General features: G+C 43.4%; 2 protein-coding genes across 3 annotated transcripts; both read right to left on the reverse strand.

Annotated features, from left to right (window-relative positions):
* Positions 1 to 6,254: 6,254 nt before the first annotated feature.
* snx10b (sorting nexin 10b) lies at positions 6,255 to 7,725 on the reverse strand. Its single transcript, XM_076148509.1, has 5 exons — positions 7,604 to 7,725; positions 7,404 to 7,504; positions 7,205 to 7,306; positions 6,905 to 7,123; positions 6,255 to 6,796 (listed from the first exon to the last, which is right to left on the reverse strand). Exons 1-5 carry the CDS (start codon positions 7,694 to 7,696, stop codon positions 6,664 to 6,666), a joined length of 648 nt encoding a protein of 215 aa, XP_076004624.1. The 5' UTR covers positions 7,697 to 7,725; the 3' UTR covers positions 6,255 to 6,663.
* Positions 7,726 to 8,298: 573 nt separating this feature from the next.
* Positions 8,299 to 12,227, reverse strand: cbx3b (chromobox homolog 3b). 2 transcript variants are annotated; one of them, XM_076148586.1, is made up of 5 exons: positions 12,096 to 12,227; positions 11,191 to 11,331; positions 10,942 to 11,083; positions 10,197 to 10,360; positions 8,299 to 9,839 (listed from the first exon to the last, which is right to left on the reverse strand). In XM_076148586.1, exons 2-5 carry the CDS (start codon positions 11,328 to 11,330, stop codon positions 9,719 to 9,721), a joined length of 567 nt encoding a protein of 188 aa, XP_076004701.1. In that variant the 5' UTR covers position 11,331; positions 12,096 to 12,227; the 3' UTR covers positions 8,299 to 9,718. The 2 variants fall into 2 exon arrangements, with proteins under 2 accessions (XP_076004701.1, XP_076004700.1); XM_076148585.1 differs by having other exon boundaries at positions 12,092 to 12,151.
* Between the last annotated feature and the right edge of the window lie 8,667 nt (positions 12,228 to 20,894).

The raw sequence follows: 20,894 nt of genomic DNA on the forward strand, positions 1-20,894 counted from the left end.
TTTAAAGACTTCAATTTCTGGTCTTGAAAAAATAATATGATGGACCTCTGGGGAGTCCTAAGTTAGGCCCTCTACACCATCGTGTCCCAGCCAATATGATCCTTTGCCATTTCCGCCGCTTTATTGTACACACCGGCCACACACACAAACACACACACCGGTGGCTGGGCGGTGAATGCTGTCAGTGCTGGGGAGAGCTATGTGCTGACATTTCACTTTGGATAAATCAGGCTTATCAAAGTGACAGGTGTTTGTCCACCTGCTATAAACATCTCCCTCGCTTTGCCCCTCGCCGCCGCTCACACATTATTTACTGGGCTACGGTCTCTTTTGTCTGGCACTTTTTAGACTCTGGCTGCACAGGACTATAGCTCTAATATCAGGTCAGCGCTCTGCCACTGATTTACTCGACTAGTTAGAAAAGTGAGTAATGACCTGGGTCTGGGGGCACGGCTGGAGTTTTTAACGCGCTTCACTGTAATTCCAGCTCTCTCCACACCAGCATACTTCCACTTCACAGTAGCTGCTCACCTGCCAGTCACTTTGCAAGCTTATCATTCCTGTCTCTGTTCGTCTCTGTCTCCTCTGACCCCCATAGTGCGAGATGCTTTAGATGCCCATGTTTGTAATAGTGGCTCGGCAAGCTTGGGCTCAATGTCAGATGTCTTAATATAGCAGCTATTTTGCCTCTGACACGGGGAGTAGAGGCCCAAGGGGTTGAGTTACTTTGGGCTTGCAGAGCTGACTGAGTTGCTGGATAAGAGATTGTTGCCATCACTCTCCTTTAGTGTCAGTGGTGGCTTTGGTATGTGTCCACATGCCTCGCCAAGCTGATCTGAGCTAATTTACTGCCCACCAGTGCAGAGTTCCGCAGTGTTGCACTTTGCATTTGGCCGGTGTCGTGATATTTAAGCCTGTTCCCTTTCATTTGTGAAATATTTCTAAGCCTGTTTTGAGCATTTACTTAGAATTTGGCAATGCTTGTTGGAGAGCTGTTGGTTATGTGTCACCCGTTTTTGTTGCTGTGGTCGTGCTTTGATTGTGATTACGTTTTATGTGAGGTGTCTCCATTATTTTGTTCATTAGTTTGTACTTTATATCTAAGAAGGCTGGAGTTGCAGTCGGGATCGTCACTGATACACCAAAACGGCTAAGAGTGAGAAAATCTTACTTTTCCATTTTTAAAAGACCAGATGTTCTCTGAAAACATTAATATGATCGAGTATGTCCAATGCCCAAAGTTTAAGGGCCTTGGTAAACTTTATGTAGATGAAACCACATGTGCAAAAGTGAGGAGTTGTGGTGCGAAGCACGTCAGAGCGCATTTATGCATGCATATTAATGAACGTGACATGGGCCTATTAAGATACCATGAGTGATAATCATGTGAATGTAGGATACTCATTACATATGTATCACATGAATAGCAGGTGGGGTAATTTGAGTAATTTGTGGCTAAATGCGGACACCGGGATGATGGACGGTGTCTGGAGAAGACAAGCTAAGCTGGCCAGTAGATCTACAGCGGAGTAAGGAGAATTTAGGCTCATCATAAAAGATTTCTCCTTGCCTCTTATTTCATGTGGACATTTTTATGCTTTTTTTATTTTCTACCTCATTGCAGCCGTGAGCTGCCTTCTGATTTACACACACTGGCAGCAAAGCACAGAGGCCTCCCGAGACGGTGCCCTCTACCCCTCCATTTTCTCCCCTTCAATTCTCCACCCTCTGTCGTCCTCTTGCGGAGCTGGCTCGGACCAAAGAGCAATGTGTACCCGTCGCTCCTTTCTCATCTCAAGACATTGGTCTGCCAGCGTTGTTATTCACACGTGACTCACCAAGTTGCTCCCCTGTGCAAAGACACAAATTTACACCAAGACGAGCGACAACGCATCCAGCCAGACCCAATGTTCCCTCAAATACTCACATTTCACCCCAGAACTTTACTCTTATATTGCATGAGCTCATTACAGTCATTTAGTACCTGTGTCTGTACAATATACACCAGGGATCTCAAACCTTTTTGTCTCTGGGAGCTACTTTGACAAAATGAAAGTGTCCGAGAGCTACTCATGTTTTATATTATTCGTATCATTTATCCACATGGCTGATTCTCCACGCAAACCAGCTGAATAAGCGTCTTCTGTGTGAACATTTACAAAAAGTTTGTATCAAAATGCACTTCAATTCAGCAACATGAGCTTGTTTTTTTCTGTATACATTTTCAATGTCAAACTTGAATGAATTCACATCATATTAATCTCGTAAAAAACAAAACAATGTTATTACTTATTTTACCAATACTATACCTTTCATATTTCACATTTGTCTGTCCACATATCACTGTCACAACTTCCTTTCACATTCCCTGTAATTCAGGAAATTCCCTGTAGTTCCCATATCATCTATACTTCACATGCATTCAGTCTGTTCTGATGTTAGTGAGATGACTGAGTGTGGTACTGTTTTCACGAGGAATTAAAATAGTTTTGGAATGTTCTTGCAGTGAAGCAAGTTCTCTGTCGTACAGTTTGGAGTGTTTTCCTGTTTGGAAGAACATACACTGGATTGAGAGCCTGGGTGGAGCTTCTAAATCCCAACGGTTGTAGAAGCACTGACAGTACTAGCAAGCACGCAAGCCTGCCTTTTTTTCTTCCAACTGGACAGTTGGATGCACAGTTCTCATGTCTGTGAAGGTTTTTTGTGGACCCTGCTCGACATGACAGCTTAATTCTGCAAATTCTGCATTCTGCCTTTATGTTGTCACAATTGTTAAAATGCATCCAAATGCTGCTTTTTTTTTTTTTTCTTTTCTCATCTTTTCACGCACTGCAGACCGAGACCATCCTATCATTCTGTCTTGTATCAAGTTGCAGAAAAAATAAAAACGGCTCTTGGACGGGAGCTGGCTCCAATCGTTCACCTAAGAGCAGGTCGTTGAGCCGGCTTGTTCGCCAACGACACATGACGCCCTGCTAGCAGCCGGAAAGTCCTGTGAAAAGTTGCTGTGGACTTTGGTGAAGTGGCGCTCCACTGACGCGTTCGCAGCGCAAATGAGACACGCACACACTTGTCATTCCCATTCGTAATTTTTTTTTTAATTCCTCATGAAAAAGGTATATTCATTGCTTTTTATCGGGGCTGTTTTCCGGGCAGTCATCCACAAATCCGGCGTGCGCTTGCTAGCCGAATGTATTGGTCACGTAACGAAACTTGACAGTGACATTTGTGTGACTGACTGCTGATTGGTTTATAATCGTTTTATGATGAAAGGGGGCGGGATGTCTGAATTTGATTGGATAGAAATTTAAACAGCTTTACCAAGTGACAATGTGTTGTCAAATGTAGGTATTCTTTGAACCTTTCGGCGAGCTACTCAGAAACGCTTTGCGAGCTACCGGTAGCTCGCGAGCAACGTGTTGGCGACCCCTGATATACACACTCGCAGTTAAGAATTTCTAAGAAGAATGATCGCATAGATTCATTTCTGAATAAAAATAGGAACACACAAGATCCATCCCATCCCTACTCAAGGATCTTTGCCCACATTCATCTGCTTGGGCACTGATTTAACAAGTTATCGTTTCAGGAAACTATGACGCAGTGATCTCAACCTCACTCTCCACCTCTGGCAAAGTGTAGGAAGCAGAGGAGCAGCTTCTGTGCTGATCAACCCCCGAATTCAGGAGATGAGAATATTGTCTTGGTACAGTGCTCACGCCCTTCCCCGGTAATTGCTACATCTATGCACCAAGAGGCGACGGCATGCGTAGGGGAAATAGGAGGCATAGCCATGCAGAACTGAGGCAAGCTACGTGGGCTGTTGGCCTTTGTGAATGATGGATGGCTCTTAAGTCATCCCTGACAATTGAGTGACAGAGAAAAATGTTGCAGCCTTGAGAAACAATGGAAACGTGAGTGATCCCTCCCACACAGTGCACAGATTGAGGCAGGTGTTGGGATTGGCTTGGCTTGGAAAACACACGAACAGACACAGATACACACAAGCACATACAGGCGAGCTACAAGGACAGATGTGGAGGCATCAAGAAACCTCCTCTCTCAATTTTTGTGGCACTCAGTAAATCAGCGCTCAGTATTGGCAGCAGAGTGGGAGACCTTGAAAAATGTTCAGAGCCGTGCTGTAAGTTATTAATAATTCAATTAATTCCAGACTTTCGGAACATTCACCATGACTTCATCTGCTCCCCTAATTTGCCTTCCTGTATAACAAACTTCACATCAGAACCACCAACCCTGCATCATTATTGTATGACTGTTGTTGGTGTGTATTGATCCGTTGAGTCTCATCCTCTATCTGTTGGCAGTGCAGCTGGGCCTCTCTGTTATCGGCTCCTCCTGATTCCACAGAGTTGCAGTCACAGAGATTTAATATCTCAAGTGGTGCTGAACTCCTATTGCTACTAATGGATTCTGTATAATGTGGCACTTAAAATGCATGAGCAGCCCCTGATTTATCTGTAATTTGCCTCTAGTGGAGCATATCTGCCTAAATACTCCCATTTGTTTTGGCTCTGTGCAGTCTGCTCAGCAGGAGATTGGGATTTCATATTGTTACTCTGAAGTTGGACTATTTGGATCTTTCAATCACATAAAACCAAGTTTTGCTTTTGCGATTCTATAACAATTACAAAATGGAGGGAAAACAAGTCATGCATGAGATCACAGTTCTGAGGTTGTAAGTTGTTCGAGCTGTTGTGGCTGAAAGAAATGCTGACTTGGTCTGAAGCAGATGGGCTCCTCCCTACGGGGCCAATCTCCTTTCTCTTATCTTCTATTTTTTACGAGTCAAACAATAAGCATACTAATCAAACTAAACAGAGGTCAACATTTTGTGGTAATAATGACAACAGGATTTTATCTGGTATACTTTCTAAATAATTGGGGACACCGCCTGCTTAAGACTGGAAGGGCTTTTTCACTCCACGTGTTTTCCTCCCGTCTGAGCTCCTCGGGGTCAGGCAGCGCAGAGCAGGGAGCTGTAAGGCAATCGATAGCCGGCGGCCTGATGGGTTCAAATGTGTCAGTGTTGTCATGACAGCACTGACGGAGATAGGCTACAGTGGCTCAAGGTTAACAGCCAGCAGACGCGAGTCGCAGACCATTAAAGAGGGGTCATTGCCCCTGGACAGGTTAAAACTAAAACCAGCCATGAAAATGTGAGGAAAAGGCAGAGTGTTATTGTCAGAGAGAAAAGCCCTCAGGGTTAAACACACTAATGATACATACACACACACACACACACACACACACACACACACACACACACACACACACACACACACACACACACACGCACACACACACACACACACACACTCACAAATTAGGTTTCAAAGCACAACACAGTGAGAATGTCAACATTACAAAACACACTGAGGCTGCAGTTTTAGCATACAATACTGCCTGCAGTGCATCCTACATTTCTGAAGCCTATAATCTTCAGTTTCTTCAGACCTTATTTACCACTTTATGTGTGTTTTCTGGCTATATTAGAGTCTCATGTCTGCTTTGAATGTCCAACATGTGCCGCACTGACAGCCTCAATGTGTGAGTGTGCAGGGTAATGCACACAATGACCAAGACGTGCATATATTAAACACACTAATGATACATACACACACACACACACACACACACACACACACACACACACACACACACACACACACACACATATTATACCCATTAGAGCTTATGGCCTTTCTTTCTGTCCAGGCCTTTCTGCACCTCCAGCCTGTCATCTGCTCACATTCCACATGTATAATGAGCATCACTGCCAGACAGCACTAATCTAATTAGTTGTGCAGATATGACCATCTGCCATCTCTCTGTTTAGTGGCCATTAACACTGCATAAGCACACTGATGCTCACTATGGGAATGCATGTGTGTGTGGTTGTGTGTGTGTGTGTGTGTGTGTGTGTGTGTGTGTGTGTGTGTGTGTTCATCACCCACATACATACAGACACAAAGCGGGATGTGACTGCACACAATATAAGGCTCATATACATACAAAGGCACCCAGAGGGAGGAGAGGTTTGTCAGTGCAGCTGACATGTGGTCCAGCAGGGAGCAGTGTCCCTGTCTACCTGGTTGTCCCGCTAAGACAGAAGCAAGTCCACTTCGACGTCCCACCAGCCTCACACCTGACACAGGGACTGTCTGAAATCTCAGTAGAGACCCTATTATACTTGTCATAATGCAAAGCACGACGGCAGCAGCAGATGACAAACCTGCCGTAGCTTGTGCTTTAATGAGAGGATGAATTCATCCACACATAAGATACATTGCATATATGAGGTTTCCACAAGGATATTGCACCATTATTTACACATAAAATGCAAAATCTGGTGCAAAATCAATAACAGATTTTAGTGAAGTAAATGTAAGTAATTGGGATGTATGGAACCAGACTACATACAGTTGCTGGATGTAACAACACTGCCACCTTGTGGCAAAAGACAGCAGCACGTACTGGTAAACGACAAAGCTTTATTGTCCTAAAAATTAAACTTCACCACTCAAAAGCCCTAAGTGCAGCACGACAGTGTAACAGTTCTGAAAGTTTATGGATGCAAACACAAGTAACAATGATATGATGATGATGATGATGATGATGATGATGATGATTATGGTGATGTCATGTAGAACCAGAGGAGCAGCTGAGAGTTTCGTCCCCGCTGATTCCCATAAGATGGAGCAAAGGGACAGACTTTGCCTTTTTTAGCACCAAATCTTTAACACGGGGCTCTGTGTCTCTAAGCTCCAGGCAGCTAGAGGAAACCAGAATAATGAAGACCCCCACATATGTATCAGTTATACACACTCGATCAAGCACCTGGAATTTTGGGACAGTGTAGAGAATCGTTATGAAACTGTACCTGTCTGAGTCAGAGTCACAGGACATGCTGAGGTCCTTCTGCAGGTCCTCCTCAGAGTGGAAGCGGCGTCTAGGGCCACAGCTGTAACACTGAACAGCCTGGGCCACAGAGAAATGTGTCCTCCCGGCAGCACAGGCCTCCATTTTAGATGTGCTGAGCTGTGACTGCAGGAAAAGATGGAGGCAGCTGTCGGACAGCAGCAGGGGGCTCTGAAGGATCCTGCAGATTTAGGAGAGGGATTTAGAAGATTGAGGTTGGTATATTGTTATATAGCTTGAGCTGTGTGAAAACCATCCTTACTGTTCCAAGAATTTCTGAAGCCCCTGCATCCTTTCAGAGATTTGTCTGGCATTATTCAGGCTGAAGAAGGGGTTCTTTGGGGGAAGCTCTGGTAGCTGAACCCTACAAAACAAAGGGACATGCCCCAAGAAATGACACTTGAAACAGAAAGTGGTCATTTCATGTTCTCTTATTCTGAATACACTGTGAATGGACTTACATTAGCATTGAATTTCCTTGCAGTTTCTGTCGTAGCCATACAAACTCACTGAATCTTCTCCTCACGCACGAGATCTTCTTGGTGAAACACAAGCTGTTGGTCTACAAGAGGACACAAACAAGACAGTGTTAACAATCCTTTACATGAATATATATACTGTATATGTGATCAGAACAGCTTCCTTTAATCACTCTACTTACATGTAAACAGATCTCATAGTCTATATAGGCGTGCCAGAAGTCGTTTTTTTGTATCCGTGGGTCCCGCACCCAGATACTGATCCCCTGCTGCATGGAGAAGGCAGGGAAGACGCTGCAATGAACTGAACACACAACTAATGAAAAAGGGGAAGTTTTTATTGCCAAAATGAGGAAGTGTGGATGACCAAGACCTAAAGTGCAGAGCAGGAAACCCCCTGCTAAATATCCTCTATTGCTTCAGATAGAACACATGCAGATCCCTTTGACTGGACTAGGATCATCTCATTTAAACAGCTGTAACGCTTATTAAAAGGTAATCAGACCTACCGGAGTCACCAAGTGATTAGTTGCTCTCATAGTTTCAAGTTCAGTGGAGTTTAAATTCCAATGTTGCCTCAGCACTGCTGCCCTTCACTTTGTGTCGCAGCCTTTTATTTCACTGTCTTGTTCAGGGGCAAAGGTGAGAAGAAAAAGTCACAAGACCGATCCGCTGCTGCTGAGTCCACCAAAAAAAATCCAATCCGATTACTGAATAACAGATCCAATGTGATAAACAAAACAGCTGCAAAACTTATACTGTCATATTCTTGACTTGTGTTTGGGATCTTTGAGACACATTGTACTGTAATTATGATACCGGCATCATGATTTTTGTCATGTGACTAAAGTGAAAGGAAAAACGTCAAGAGCAGCAAGAGGGTCACAAGGGTTTTTATTATTTCTTCACAGATTGATGGTCAACAGTTACAGTAATTCAGTAGCAGGTCGTGGCAGATATGTAGAGTGAGGACAGTGCCATCAGGGTCATTACACAGGTCTGAAACATTTAAGTCTCATTTTAAAGTGCTACAATTAACCACATTATTAGCCACTGAAGGTGCACAAAACAGTTTTCTGATAATTCTTAAAGTCTCGATCAATTTCAGTCAGAAATATCACATCTTTATTACCTAATTCTGTCGAAGCGTCACTTTGAGTAAAAGGTACAAGATCGAATTTTATTTCAGCAAGTCAATCAAAACTATATGAGGGAGCAGAGGTCATTTGGTAAATAGCTGTTTGGAGAATGTGAGAGAAATTACTGGCAGCTTCTTCACACAATCAGAAACAGAGAGGGCACTCGTCCTATTCTGACAAGAAGGCGGGCAGTTCAGGAAGTGAGTGGCCAATACAGAAGAACATGAGAGAAACCTCCGAATACTGAAAGTCTGAACATGTTTAGGGTTTGGGAAGATTTTGTAGCCTGGTGACATTACTGCGTTACGCGACACCAATGGACCTATCCGCATCCTTCTTGCTGGAATGCCGGCAGAACACATAAGACACCTGCCATCATAACATGGAGCACAGTAAAAAGGTACGGCTAAGAACACCTCACATAACAGAACGACAAACTCTACAATCTCTACAATCTTCATTGCTAATCGAACACTAATCAAGACTGGAGGTGCAGCGGTCGACTCTCGCTGCCTATGGAAGATACAAAGCGACAACAACAAGAGACCGAGGCCAGATCTCAGAGGAAGATCCTACATCTATGTTATGGGATAAGAACAAATTCAATTAAATAAAGCACAGGTCCACAGTGATCTAGTCTGCTACATGATGGCACGACGACCAAAAGCTGCTACAGGTTCAGTCTGGGGCCTCGTCGACTCCGCACAAAGCTTTAGTTTTTGTTTCTGCTGCCACCTCCACAAGGGCCCAGTGACCTCATGGAGCGCCACAGGACTGAAGCCCCTAAAAAGTTTGGTCCCCGCTGCAGTTCTCGCACCTGCCAGGATGCATACCATCTGCAACGGGTCACAATTTCACACAGCGCGCCTGTACAGTCAGCTGGAGGAGGACTGCCCGGCGGAGGTTCAACTAAGCTTGAGGTTTTTCGACATGGCTGTTTAGCAGATCACCTCCATGCTCTTGTACAACACACACACACACACACACACACACACACACACACACACACACACACACACACACACACACACACACACACACACACACACACACACACACACACACACACACACACACACACACACACACACACACACACACACACACACACACACACACACACACACACACACACACACACACACACACACACACACGTCACTGCTCCTCGTCTCCACAGTGCCAGGTCAGCTTCTGCTCGTAGAAGTCGATGACCACCTGGGGACACCTGGCGCTGGCTTCATAGGCCGACAGCAGGGCCACGTCGTCAGAGTTCTTCCTGCGTGGGGAAAACGCACAAATGAGCTGAACACACCAAGACAGCAGATTTTTTATGTCTTTTAACAGCAAAAATACACTCCAACCCTGGGGCAGAATGTTGTTTTGCAGGACTCGAGAGGAGCCAATTAGCAATTTTAGCACTTGCTCCCTTATGTTTGCAGCTACAGTATAAAATATACAATGATGCTAATTCCAGTGTAAAGCTGAATAGCTCGGCAGTTAACGTCATCAAACTGGTTAGTGAACTCAGAGTTTAGAGAAGCGGTGGACTAGTTTTCGAGGCCGATCTGGAACCAGATGCAGGATTTTGTTTCATATTGACAGAGAAAAGAGGAACCCCCCCTCCCGGAGTTACCATTTGACTAAGAACATGAGCTCTCCCTGTCTGTCTGTGGAGCCGATGATGCACTCAGGCTCAGGGTAAGCGTCGAGGTTAGCAGGGCTCTCCAGCTGCCATTCGTCATCCGGCTCCAGCGTGTCGCCGTCGCCCCTTAGGGTGCGAGACTGTTGCATGCAAGACTGACACACACACACACACACACACACACACACACACACACACACACACGCACACGCACACGCACACGCACACGCACACCCATAGTGAGCAGCATCTCTTTCACTTTCAGGCACAGAGCAAAAACATGACCATCTTCACACACCATGTGGTTTCATAATCCGCCCTAGTTCAAGTCAATAAAATTGACTTGACTTGTGATATATCCGGTGGATACATCACTACAAACTCTTACTGCCTGGATCACATTTGTTCAAACCCAGATAATTGTATTTTGGAATTCTAATCAATCCAAAAAGATGAAATATATTAGGCTGAATTTGGGGAAATGTAAAAACATGCATGAGACATCTTCAATTTTGCAGCCATAACAACCTCGACATTTTACTCACTTAAGCATCATTTTACTCAAATAAATAGATAGATAGATAGATAAATAGATAGATAGATAGATAGATAGATAAAAAGAGATTTGAAAGGGAAAAAGTCACATATTTTCTGCCATTTACACATTTAGAAGTGGAAGTGCAGTAAATAACATGGAAATTGCTGCACACACTCACACACACACACACACACTCACAATTTCCGTCTCTTGCTCAGTCATTTCTTCTTTGGGGATGAACTCTTCCTCATTCTCGTCAGACAGCTGGAGGTTCTTCAGAAACTCTTCAATGAGTTCAGGACAGTCTAGGTTGTCCTCAGGCTCCCAGGTGTTCTCAGCACTGCGAAGACATCAAAGCCCACAAAAGCAGGATAGATGAGACAATACATCTGTCTGTCATTTGACCAATGTCATTTGACCAATGTTGTCACAGCTTGTCTCTCTTACTCAGTGAAGCCTTTCCACTTGAGGTAATACTCCACTCTTCCATTGGAGATCCTCTGGCTGATTATTTTTTCCACCACAAACTCCTGAACGACCATGGGCTCCTCAGTCTTCCTCTGTTTAGCAGTCTGTTTCTTTCTCATCCTGCCATCAGGGGAAAAGCAAAGTAAATGAAGGCTCCTGATGTTCATGGTCAGACACAAAACTCTAAGAATACGAGCAAAAACTGCCTGAAAAGCCTGAACATGAGGGAAATAGTGTAATAAATCTAAATTCTTGTTGCTTGACTGCACAATAGGAGCCATGAGGGAAACATAGATACAATAACTGAGCTACAATCTCTATACATCATACTGAACGCACAAGATTAAACCCCAACTTCAAGTGCATGTAGAAACTATGATGATGCTGATGTTTACTAATGATAATGATTTATGGCTGCTGCGGTAAAATGTAACTTCAACTGTACATCTACTGTATAGTGCATACTGGTATACGTTTATAGTTATACTCTGTACAATAACAAAGTTGAGTCTAATAAACGATATCCTAATACATGTTACTATAAAAAATAAACGGACAAAGTGGTGCGTCTGTTTCTGTGTTCAAGCTCAAAAAGTCACTTCGTCTGCTGCTGTGGTATTTACATCTCTCTCTCTCTCTCTGTCTCACACACTCTCTCTCTCTCTCACACACACACACACACACACACACACACACTTATTACTGCGCTCCACCTGCTGTCTCTGTGGGGACGCGGCGAGCACACACTCGTTAGATTAAACAAGGCGTCAGTATGTACACGTATATTCGTCTGTGCGTCAGTCCACTCGGAATACAAACACGCGGCGCGTATCCAAGTCGGTAAACATGAGCTCGAGCCCGTGTGGAGAGAAACGTTTACATACGCGGTCGGTCTTCAGTCCCGGCCGGCAGCTTCCACTTTGGCTCGCGGTGCGTCGGGGCGAAGTGTCTGCACACGGCCGCTCACGACGCCGCTCCGTGCACAAACGTGCCCGCGAATCGTGTTTGCACGAGCTAATAAACAATAACTTTTCATGAATGAGTTGAAAATTAAAGATGGCCGTGAATGCTCGGAGGAAGTGGTTGCCAAGGGAAAAGGTCATGCCAAGAAAACCGGGAGGAGACGACGGGGACTCGCACGCCGGCCGACCAATCGCAGAGGAGTCCGCTCGACCGAGCCGCCTGGTGGTCCGGAACAGGCCTGCCACCCATGGGCGTCAGCCGGGTACGACAGGGGATAGCAGGGGACATCAAATATATATTTAGACAGCACTTAGTCCCGATCTTTGATTAAATAAAATAAATAAAATAAAAAACAGTAATAAATAATAATTATAGATAAAAACAAATCGTCCTGAGAGAAACGAGCTGTGCCATTTACTTTATGAATATATAATAGATATAGTAAACAAATAAATAAAATATGTGTCTTACAATATCCAGAAAAGTATATTAGTATAGTATAGTATAGTATATTAATATATGCCTTTCCAAAATATGCAAATTTCAACACCTCCCACCTGTACCTAATATGTGAAATTAAGTCAAAAATAATTATAAACCTATTCGAAAATGATTGTCCCACTAATTAATTATGACTTTGAATTATTTTACTTTATATATTTTCACTTTTCAGCCTCTCAAACTGCACTGAGGGGATCTTACGACCCCTAGCCGGTTTGATTCACGGCTCCCTCTGAGCCAATCACAAGATCCGCGGCTACTGATAGGGTAAATTTACTACCACGGATAGACAGGCCTTGTGAATTTTCCATTTTACTTCAATTCCACTATGTTCTATAATGTACCACTAGATGGCGCTGCGTGCATCTATCCACTTGTGTTTCACCAAACTCAGTTTAACAGAATGGATTTAGCAAAATGCAGCAGAACAAAAGCTTTGTTGGAGGGTGGATTCATAAAGTGTTTACATGTGAGTCACTGAAACCATCATGAAGCCCTTGGCACATATGTATATGGAATTTACTTGTGCATGCTCTAGAAGCGCTCCACTGTACGAATGCCTCACTTTTATTTCCCTACCACATTTGTTCATAAGAAATTGATTTATTATTGATAAACCAATTGATGTGAGCTGTTGTTTTCTTCAGTGATTTATTATTAACGCCAAACAGAAGCTATTTTCAATGAATAAAAACATGTTCTTCTCTCACAGCAGCTCTTCCTAACACAAGCCTCTCTCCACACCAGGAAGAATGAGGGAGAAAATAACTGACATTTGTGATGATTTTTGAAATAAATTCCTGAACAAAAGCTTTTCCTGCCCAGTTCTGTCTTTCAGTTGCAGTCTGCAGTTTTAATATCAAATCCAACTAAGATTGATATTTATGAAACTATTCAGACCCATAATCCTGAAGCGCAGTTCTGCAGAATTTTTAAGTCTTAAACCCAGGAGAGCTGCTCCTTTTGCTATTCTTTTCAAGTTTACATTTTAAATTATCAGCAAGAATACGGCCACAGAGGACCATGTCAGCACAACGTTATATCTTTATCTGCCTGAGTCAGTGGCCTTCCCCCTTCGGTAGAACCAAATCCAAAGCAAGACGTGTTTGTTATCTGCCATATGACTTACTGATGAACTATGACCCCTCCATGCTGCCCCTTTTGGGATTTTCGTAACAGTTACCATAGTAACAGGACAGCTAATAGGGTTGAGCTGTCGCTGTAGGCACAGGAATGGCAGTAATGCATGCAGCGAGGTCCCGTCTGGATTTACTTCTCTGCTACAGTATTTATACTTTTGTGTTTCTGTTAACCAAATCCTCTGTGACCCAGGTAGACTGCAGGGGATTCAGTTTCATTCAATTTTCACATTGTTATTTTTCCATTCACAGCTGCAAGCTAAGTCCTAAAGTTTGTGTTTCACAACCCAGTCACTATGGAAAACTGGTACAATAAGGGTGCTCTGTGAATACACTGACAGGTGACAGCTGGACTTTTAGGATAGAAGAAGTGAGTAATAACTCGCAAAGTGATTTTTGACACTATTACCAAACCACCGAACCTAAGATTTAGCTTAAATTGATACTTGCTTAGAAGCTATTCAGCAGATGCAAGACTATAACAAATGCGAACACATACACTCACATAATCCAGCAACTGGAACCAACGCCATCACCACTGCATGAGCCCTCAGCACCTTCATCAACTCCCCGAGCTGCTCAGATCAAATTCAAAGTCACATACTGTTACAATCTGTCCCAATACAGATCAAGTTCAAGTCGTGTGAATTCAGCAACTGTCATGCTGTCATGGGGTCATGAGATACCAGACCACCTAGATCTGTTTCTGTTGTTCTATACTTTGTTCTGGCGTGGAGAGCTTGAGGCTGGGGGGTTTGGGGGCATTATTGCTGTGCCCTGTCTCTGTAGTTGATGCAACACAGTATGGTTGGAATGTGTCTTCAGAGGATTTAATTCACTGAGTTTTGATTGAGTCACAAGCTTCATTCCACCACAAATGTGTTGATATTCACATTGTGGGACAAGGACATTTTACAAGTCTGTAAAGTAACAGAATCTGACCTTTTTATATGTCTCATCATATACTGTCCGTAAACCATACTGTCCAGGCACCAGGGGAGTATCTGAGGGTCTTTCTGTCAACATTTTGTGACATTCCAAGCTCATTTCATTAAATTCACCAGCAAAATACCACTCCAATGCGGCAGCTTGAATTCAAGTTGGATTCCAATGTGGTAAAAGTATCAAAATGCCAACAGAATCCCTTATGGGGATCCATATCATCCATATGTTTTCACCAAAATCAGCACAATATATACACTATATATAATGCTGTTTCCAAGGAAATGTTATTGAGGTATAACTGAGCTGATTGTCAGAACTACAACTCATAAACTAATAAACAGATTAACATCAATTTTCAACAACAATTTCATATGTAACAGAAAGATGTAGAAAGCATGTTTTGTGAAAAAAGTGAAAAATGAAGCTCCAGATGATTCAGGCTGAAGTTTCAGACTTCAGCTCTTTGCCGATACTGGAGAGGGTTTTGCCTGTTTTTGTCTGGAGCTTTGAGGGAAACCAGCCGCAGGGATATAAACGTGATAAAGTTTAATGGAACTCTTTTGAATTTGATTTAGTTGATACAGTTGTTTTCAGCTTTGTATGTAAGATCGAAATTGCTTGGTTGTTTACAGGGACACCAGGCTTTCATCCAAGAACAGTCAAGTGCCGAAGTAAACGCACTGATTTTGGTGTGAGTGAAGTCCTCCCATTATACGGGGGTCTTTCGATGGATTGGGCTCTACCGATTACTCACTGAGTGATGATAGAGCTGTCTGAGCTCGTTTGCTTCCTTTGCAGCCTGCTTTTTGTCACACATCCCGTTCCATCTTGGTTTCCTCTGACCATGAAGTGTTCTCTTTCACAGCTGCCAGTCACTGTCTAATGAAACCAAACAGATGACAGACCCGATGACAGAGTTTAAGTCAAAACAGATGAGGCTTCAGCTGAGTCCTCGCCACAAATTGTTAAAAGCAACAAAGTCAGTAATACGTCATGGACCAAGAGGTTGCAGATTTGTGTCTCTGTGACCAGCGCAAAGCATTTACATCAGATCTATATTTCCTTGTAAAAGCTGTATGAATGTTGAATGAACAATGCTCAGATAAATCATGAAGCAGCTGAACTGAATAGTATCTTGTCTGTCTGCTTGTCAACCCTCTGAAGCCAATCTACTGGCTGCAGGGCTCCAGAGCCAGAACATGGTGGAACTAAGCAACACTTGAGTCTTGCCTGCCTGCCATCTGGTAGAAGGCAGTCTAAGCAGGTCCTGCCAGTAATTACCCTTTAACTCCATACAAAGAGACAGGAACACATGTTTGGTGAAATCCAGATAATTGACAGTGACAGGCCACAGCAACCGAGCAACAGATGTCAACGGTCCGATTGTTGGCTGAGCACTCCAAACTCTGTTTCAAGAATTTGAATTTGGTCTTAAAGAGGAACCATAGCAAGCGTGGATGTCAGATGTTGGGAAAGCTGTGATGGACACTTGTGTATTTGGAACATGGCACTACAATGGGAGGGCTGCCAATTAACCAAAAGAGTAAGGTAATCACATTCTGGAGCCTTGTGAATAAAACAAAACAAAAAATAAACGTTTGTCATCTTTTTGTAGCATTAACATCATTCAAAGACACCATGGATCGTTTAGCAGACAGTCTGATACTTCATGGAATAGTTGCCGGGCATGAAAGTGTGTTTCCATAACTTGCTTTTCACACACACACGTCCAACGTGGAAAAAACGCAACCACAGCCTGTGCTAGAACCGCTGCTTGGGCTTGGGCCCCACATACCAAGCTGATTTACGTTGTCCATCCTCCAAAAATGTCCATTTTAATTAAAATCCTATTAAGGTCTAATCTGGAAACTGTTAGTCGACTTGGCTTTACAATAAATTATTTGCAGCTGAGCCCTAATTTGGCCTAAGTCGAGAGTGGAGGAGGGGGAGCCAATTGCTAAGTTCTTTCGGTGAGATGCCATGTTCAGGCTGATGCACTGGACACAGGCTCTTAGTGGCAAGCAGCGGCCATTGTCAAAATTCTTTTCACTATTTTGTGTCCACTTATGTTAGCGTAATAGAAGAAATATCTGAAATGTAACATATAAACCCAATTTATTACCAAGAAAGGCTTCATGTGATTAATCTGACTGTGTGTTCACATGGTATAAAGTAGAGGACCACCTTGGTCTGAGGGTCTGCTATGGCGATGCCTAGAAGTGATTCATGGCATGGAGCTCGGGGCTAAATTGAAGTCAATATAAACAGTTACAGTTGACCCGATGTATTTTATGCCTGTGTATGTGAGGTAGAGATGGATGGAGAGAGAAACAGAAAGCCCTGACCTGAGGTTGGAGCTCCGTGTACACATTTGCAATATCAATGATTTCTTCTCGCGGATACCGATTACTCAGAGCGAAGAGGTCGTCTGCTGATCTGATTTTGAGCTTCTGCACAGTGGCGTTGCACATACTGATAACAGGTGGTGAAACCCTGCTTCACTTTGCAACTGTTCCTGATAGCCTTATTGTACACAGCCGCTATCATTTAAATGAAATAATTATGTATTCATTTCCTAAGGGTAGAGAGATAAAATATAAACCATATACCATATCTCAGCCTTGTTGAATTATGGAGACTGTGCAGATGATACATGATATTGTGATGAATGTGTCTGATTTGGGTTTATCCAGTTTGATCCAGTGACATGTTCATTGCACACTTCAATCACAATGTTCCGAAGGATGAAAGATTAACTCAGTTTTTATTGTAAGGAAAGAATGTTTCAATAAAACTGGAGCCTGAGCAAGGCTCATTGTTTCTTGAATAAGTAATAATTCATGTCTGACTTTTGGTCAATTAGTTATCCTTCTTGGTCTTTGTTGAGGTTGATTCCATCTGCTTGAGGAGAGGTTAGGAGCTGACTGAGATTGCGCTCTCTCTCTCTCTCTTCTCTCTTTCCCTCCCTCTTTTTCTGTCTGTCTGTCTCTCTCATGTTCTCTCTCATGTTCTCTCTCTCTCTCCCTCTCTCTCCCCCCCTCTCTCTCCCTCTCTCTCTCTCTCTCTCTCTCTCTCTCTTTCTCCCCCGCCCCCCTTTCTCTGTCTCTCTCGCTCCTCAGTGATGTCAGCACTATTATTTGCCACTGGAGGGAGCAAAATTAAATAATTTGTCAAGGTCAAAGAAAAAAAGATATTCTGAAATGTTAACGTACATTCAAAGGAATAACAAGTTCTAAAACATTCAGCCAGAATGAAGATAAAATAAATTTGAAGGCTTTTAAATTCAAAGTCAGATGTTCTATGCTCCAAAAGACAAAACGTTCTCATTTGATCTGCCCTAAGTTATTTATTAAAATCTTGGACACTACAACAAGTGAAGCTGTCACATGAAGATAAATTGGCTCCAGTAAAGTAAATGTTTCTGTCTCGCGGGATCATCACCTTATCGTGGTGAGGCGGTTTGTGTGTCCCAATGACCTCTGGAGCTATGTCGGCTGGAGTTTTGAGCTCCTGGTAGGGTCACCCATGCCGAACAGGTCGAAAGATAGGGGCCAGACGAAGAGTGATCCCCCTAGTCTTCCAGGTTGGGGGTTGGGCTGAGGCCGGATAACCCTCTCCTGTAAAAAACAGCTTATTACAGAAACCAGAAGCAGAGTAAAGCCACTATATAAAGAGGATGCCGTGGCCGCATCTCATGGTAGAGATTTTATGAAGCACGGGGGCCAAAGCCATCAGGACGCCCCCCGGCCGTTAAGGCCATTGGTCCACCCAAAACATGCTATGCGAATTGGTAATTGGAATGTAAGAACGCTGTATAGCAGTGGCAATATTGCCCAAGCAGCAAAGGAAATGAGCAAGAGAGATATTGACATCATGGGCATCAGTGAAACTCACTGGACAGGTCAGGGAAAGATGCAGCTGGAAGATGGCGAGACCATGGTTTATTCTGGAAGGGATGACAACATTCTAAGAGAGGAGGTAGGGATATTTATTTCGAAAAATGCAGTGGCGGCTCTCATGGAATGGACTCCAGTTAGTGAGAGAATGATTCAGGCCAGATTGTACTCCAGGCACGTAAAATTGACCATCACACACATTTATGCACCCACAGAAGAAGCAGATGAGCAGGTGAAAGATGAGTTCTACACAAGACTGTAGGATGTAGTGGATACTAGGAATCAGCATGGTATGTTAATCGTCACTGCAGACATGAATGCAAAGGTTGGAGATCAAAACTGGGACTTTGAAAGAGTTATGGGCAAGCATGGACTGGGAGTGCGAAACGATAATGGAGAACGATTATGTGAGATGTGTGACATCAACGAACTGGTGATAACAGGAACATTGCTCCCACACAAGACCATCCACAAAGCAACATGAATTTCACCAGATGGCAGGACGAGGAACCAGATAGACCATGTTTTGGTTAGCAAGCGGTTTAGAAGTTCGGTGGAAGACACAAGGGTCTACAGGTCAGCAGACATCGGAAGTGACCACTATTTGGCATGCACAACGATAAAGCGCAGGGTAAGGAGAGCACCAACACAGAGGAGTACCAACAGAGTCAAGTATGACACATCCAAATTGAAGGATGAAGATGTGAGGAATGCATTTAAGATCACTTTGAGAAATAGTAACCAAGTACTCGAAGAAGAAGAACCCCGCGAATGATTGGGCACGTGTTGAGGAAAGATCGAGAGAGTGAGTTGTAAGCGATGACCTGGGCACCAGAAGGAAGGAGGAAACGATTAAGGCCGAAAACAACATGGAAAAGGATGGTGGAGAAAGAGAGAGGGCTGGAGGACATGGGAGGAAGTGCGGGTGAAGGCAGATGACAGAGGACAGATGATGATGATGAAAGTAAATGTTACATTTGAGAGGATTCTGATGAGGCCAAGCATGAAATCAACACTTTCAGTTAAGGGAAAGAAAATATTTGTATAATAAGTCATGTTGTTGCAGATTTTCTTTCTCTGTGAGGTGTGTGAGGAAAATCTTCCTCAGAAGGATGAAGACTCTGGAACACTTTTAGTGTGATCTATGGGCCCTGAATGTGCACATGAATGTGTGTGTGTGTGTGTGTGTGTGTGTGAGAGAGAGAGAGAGAGAGAGAGAGAGAGAGAGAGAGAGAGAGAGAGAGACTGCTGTGATGGCTGTACTAACTGACTGACTACTTTGTCAGGAGCTAAACATACTAATTTAACACCTCAAGCTTAATCATACTAGTCTGATATGTCATCAGAAAACACAAACACAACATTACTGTTTTTACTTGCAGCCTCGTGTTGTCTCATGCTTCGCTCAGCTCTGCTATTACATAACCATCGAGCTGCCTATATGAATCAATTATTCATCTTGGTGTCATAACATTGAGAATGCTTTGATGATGACAGACAGCCAAGACAAGGTAGTGCAGTATATGGCAAAGGGAACACTACCTCCTGAGTCTGTGGTACTTTCAGACACACCTCTCCTCTCAGTTATAAAACCCTGCCTCTGGCAGTGTGGGAATCAACACAAGCCTGTTCCGCACGCAGGACTCCTCCCAGCGTGGAACTTGGCTCTGTGGATTCATGAAGAGAACATCAGCCGTCCCTCTCTCATCGCGCTGACCAATGGGTATAAACGTTAAACAGAATAGTAGTAATCTAATCAGTTAATCAGCATTTGTTCTTGACACTCCAAACTATTTATCTGTGACGCACAGTCACAAAATGAAGGAAATAATGACATGCTGTGAAGCTTCAAAGGTTTTTTCATTTTTAAGGCAGTGACTTTCTGTCCTCACTCAAGAACTACCCTCTTTCTTTATTCATGCCATCAGTGAGTCATGGGGTTAAAAACCCCATACTTAATCTCATCTCTTCTGTACTTTGTCTGATCAATCTGCTATCTGTGGAAAACCATGAGGTGAGGATATAATAATTAATTCTCCTTTCACCGCGGCGCCCCTGGAGCATAATCACAGATCTCTTCCCCTTCTTATGATCAGAAGGGGAAGAGATCTGTGATTTTGATCGTACCTGTGAAGAGCTAGGCTGAGTACTGATGAGAATACACCATGTCTTAACAAACTTGTAATGTCCAACTTTCCAATTTCTTATTAATCAATCAAATGTTACATTTCATTCATTC

Source organism: Genypterus blacodes, unplaced genomic scaffold (assembly GCF_046128005.1).
Source record: "Genypterus blacodes isolate CSIRO-AG114 ecotype Tasmania unplaced genomic scaffold, CSIRO-AGI_Gbla_v1 ptg000040l_1, whole genome shotgun sequence".
In the NCBI taxonomy this organism is placed as follows: domain Eukaryota; kingdom Metazoa; phylum Chordata; class Actinopteri; order Ophidiiformes; family Ophidiidae; genus Genypterus; species Genypterus blacodes.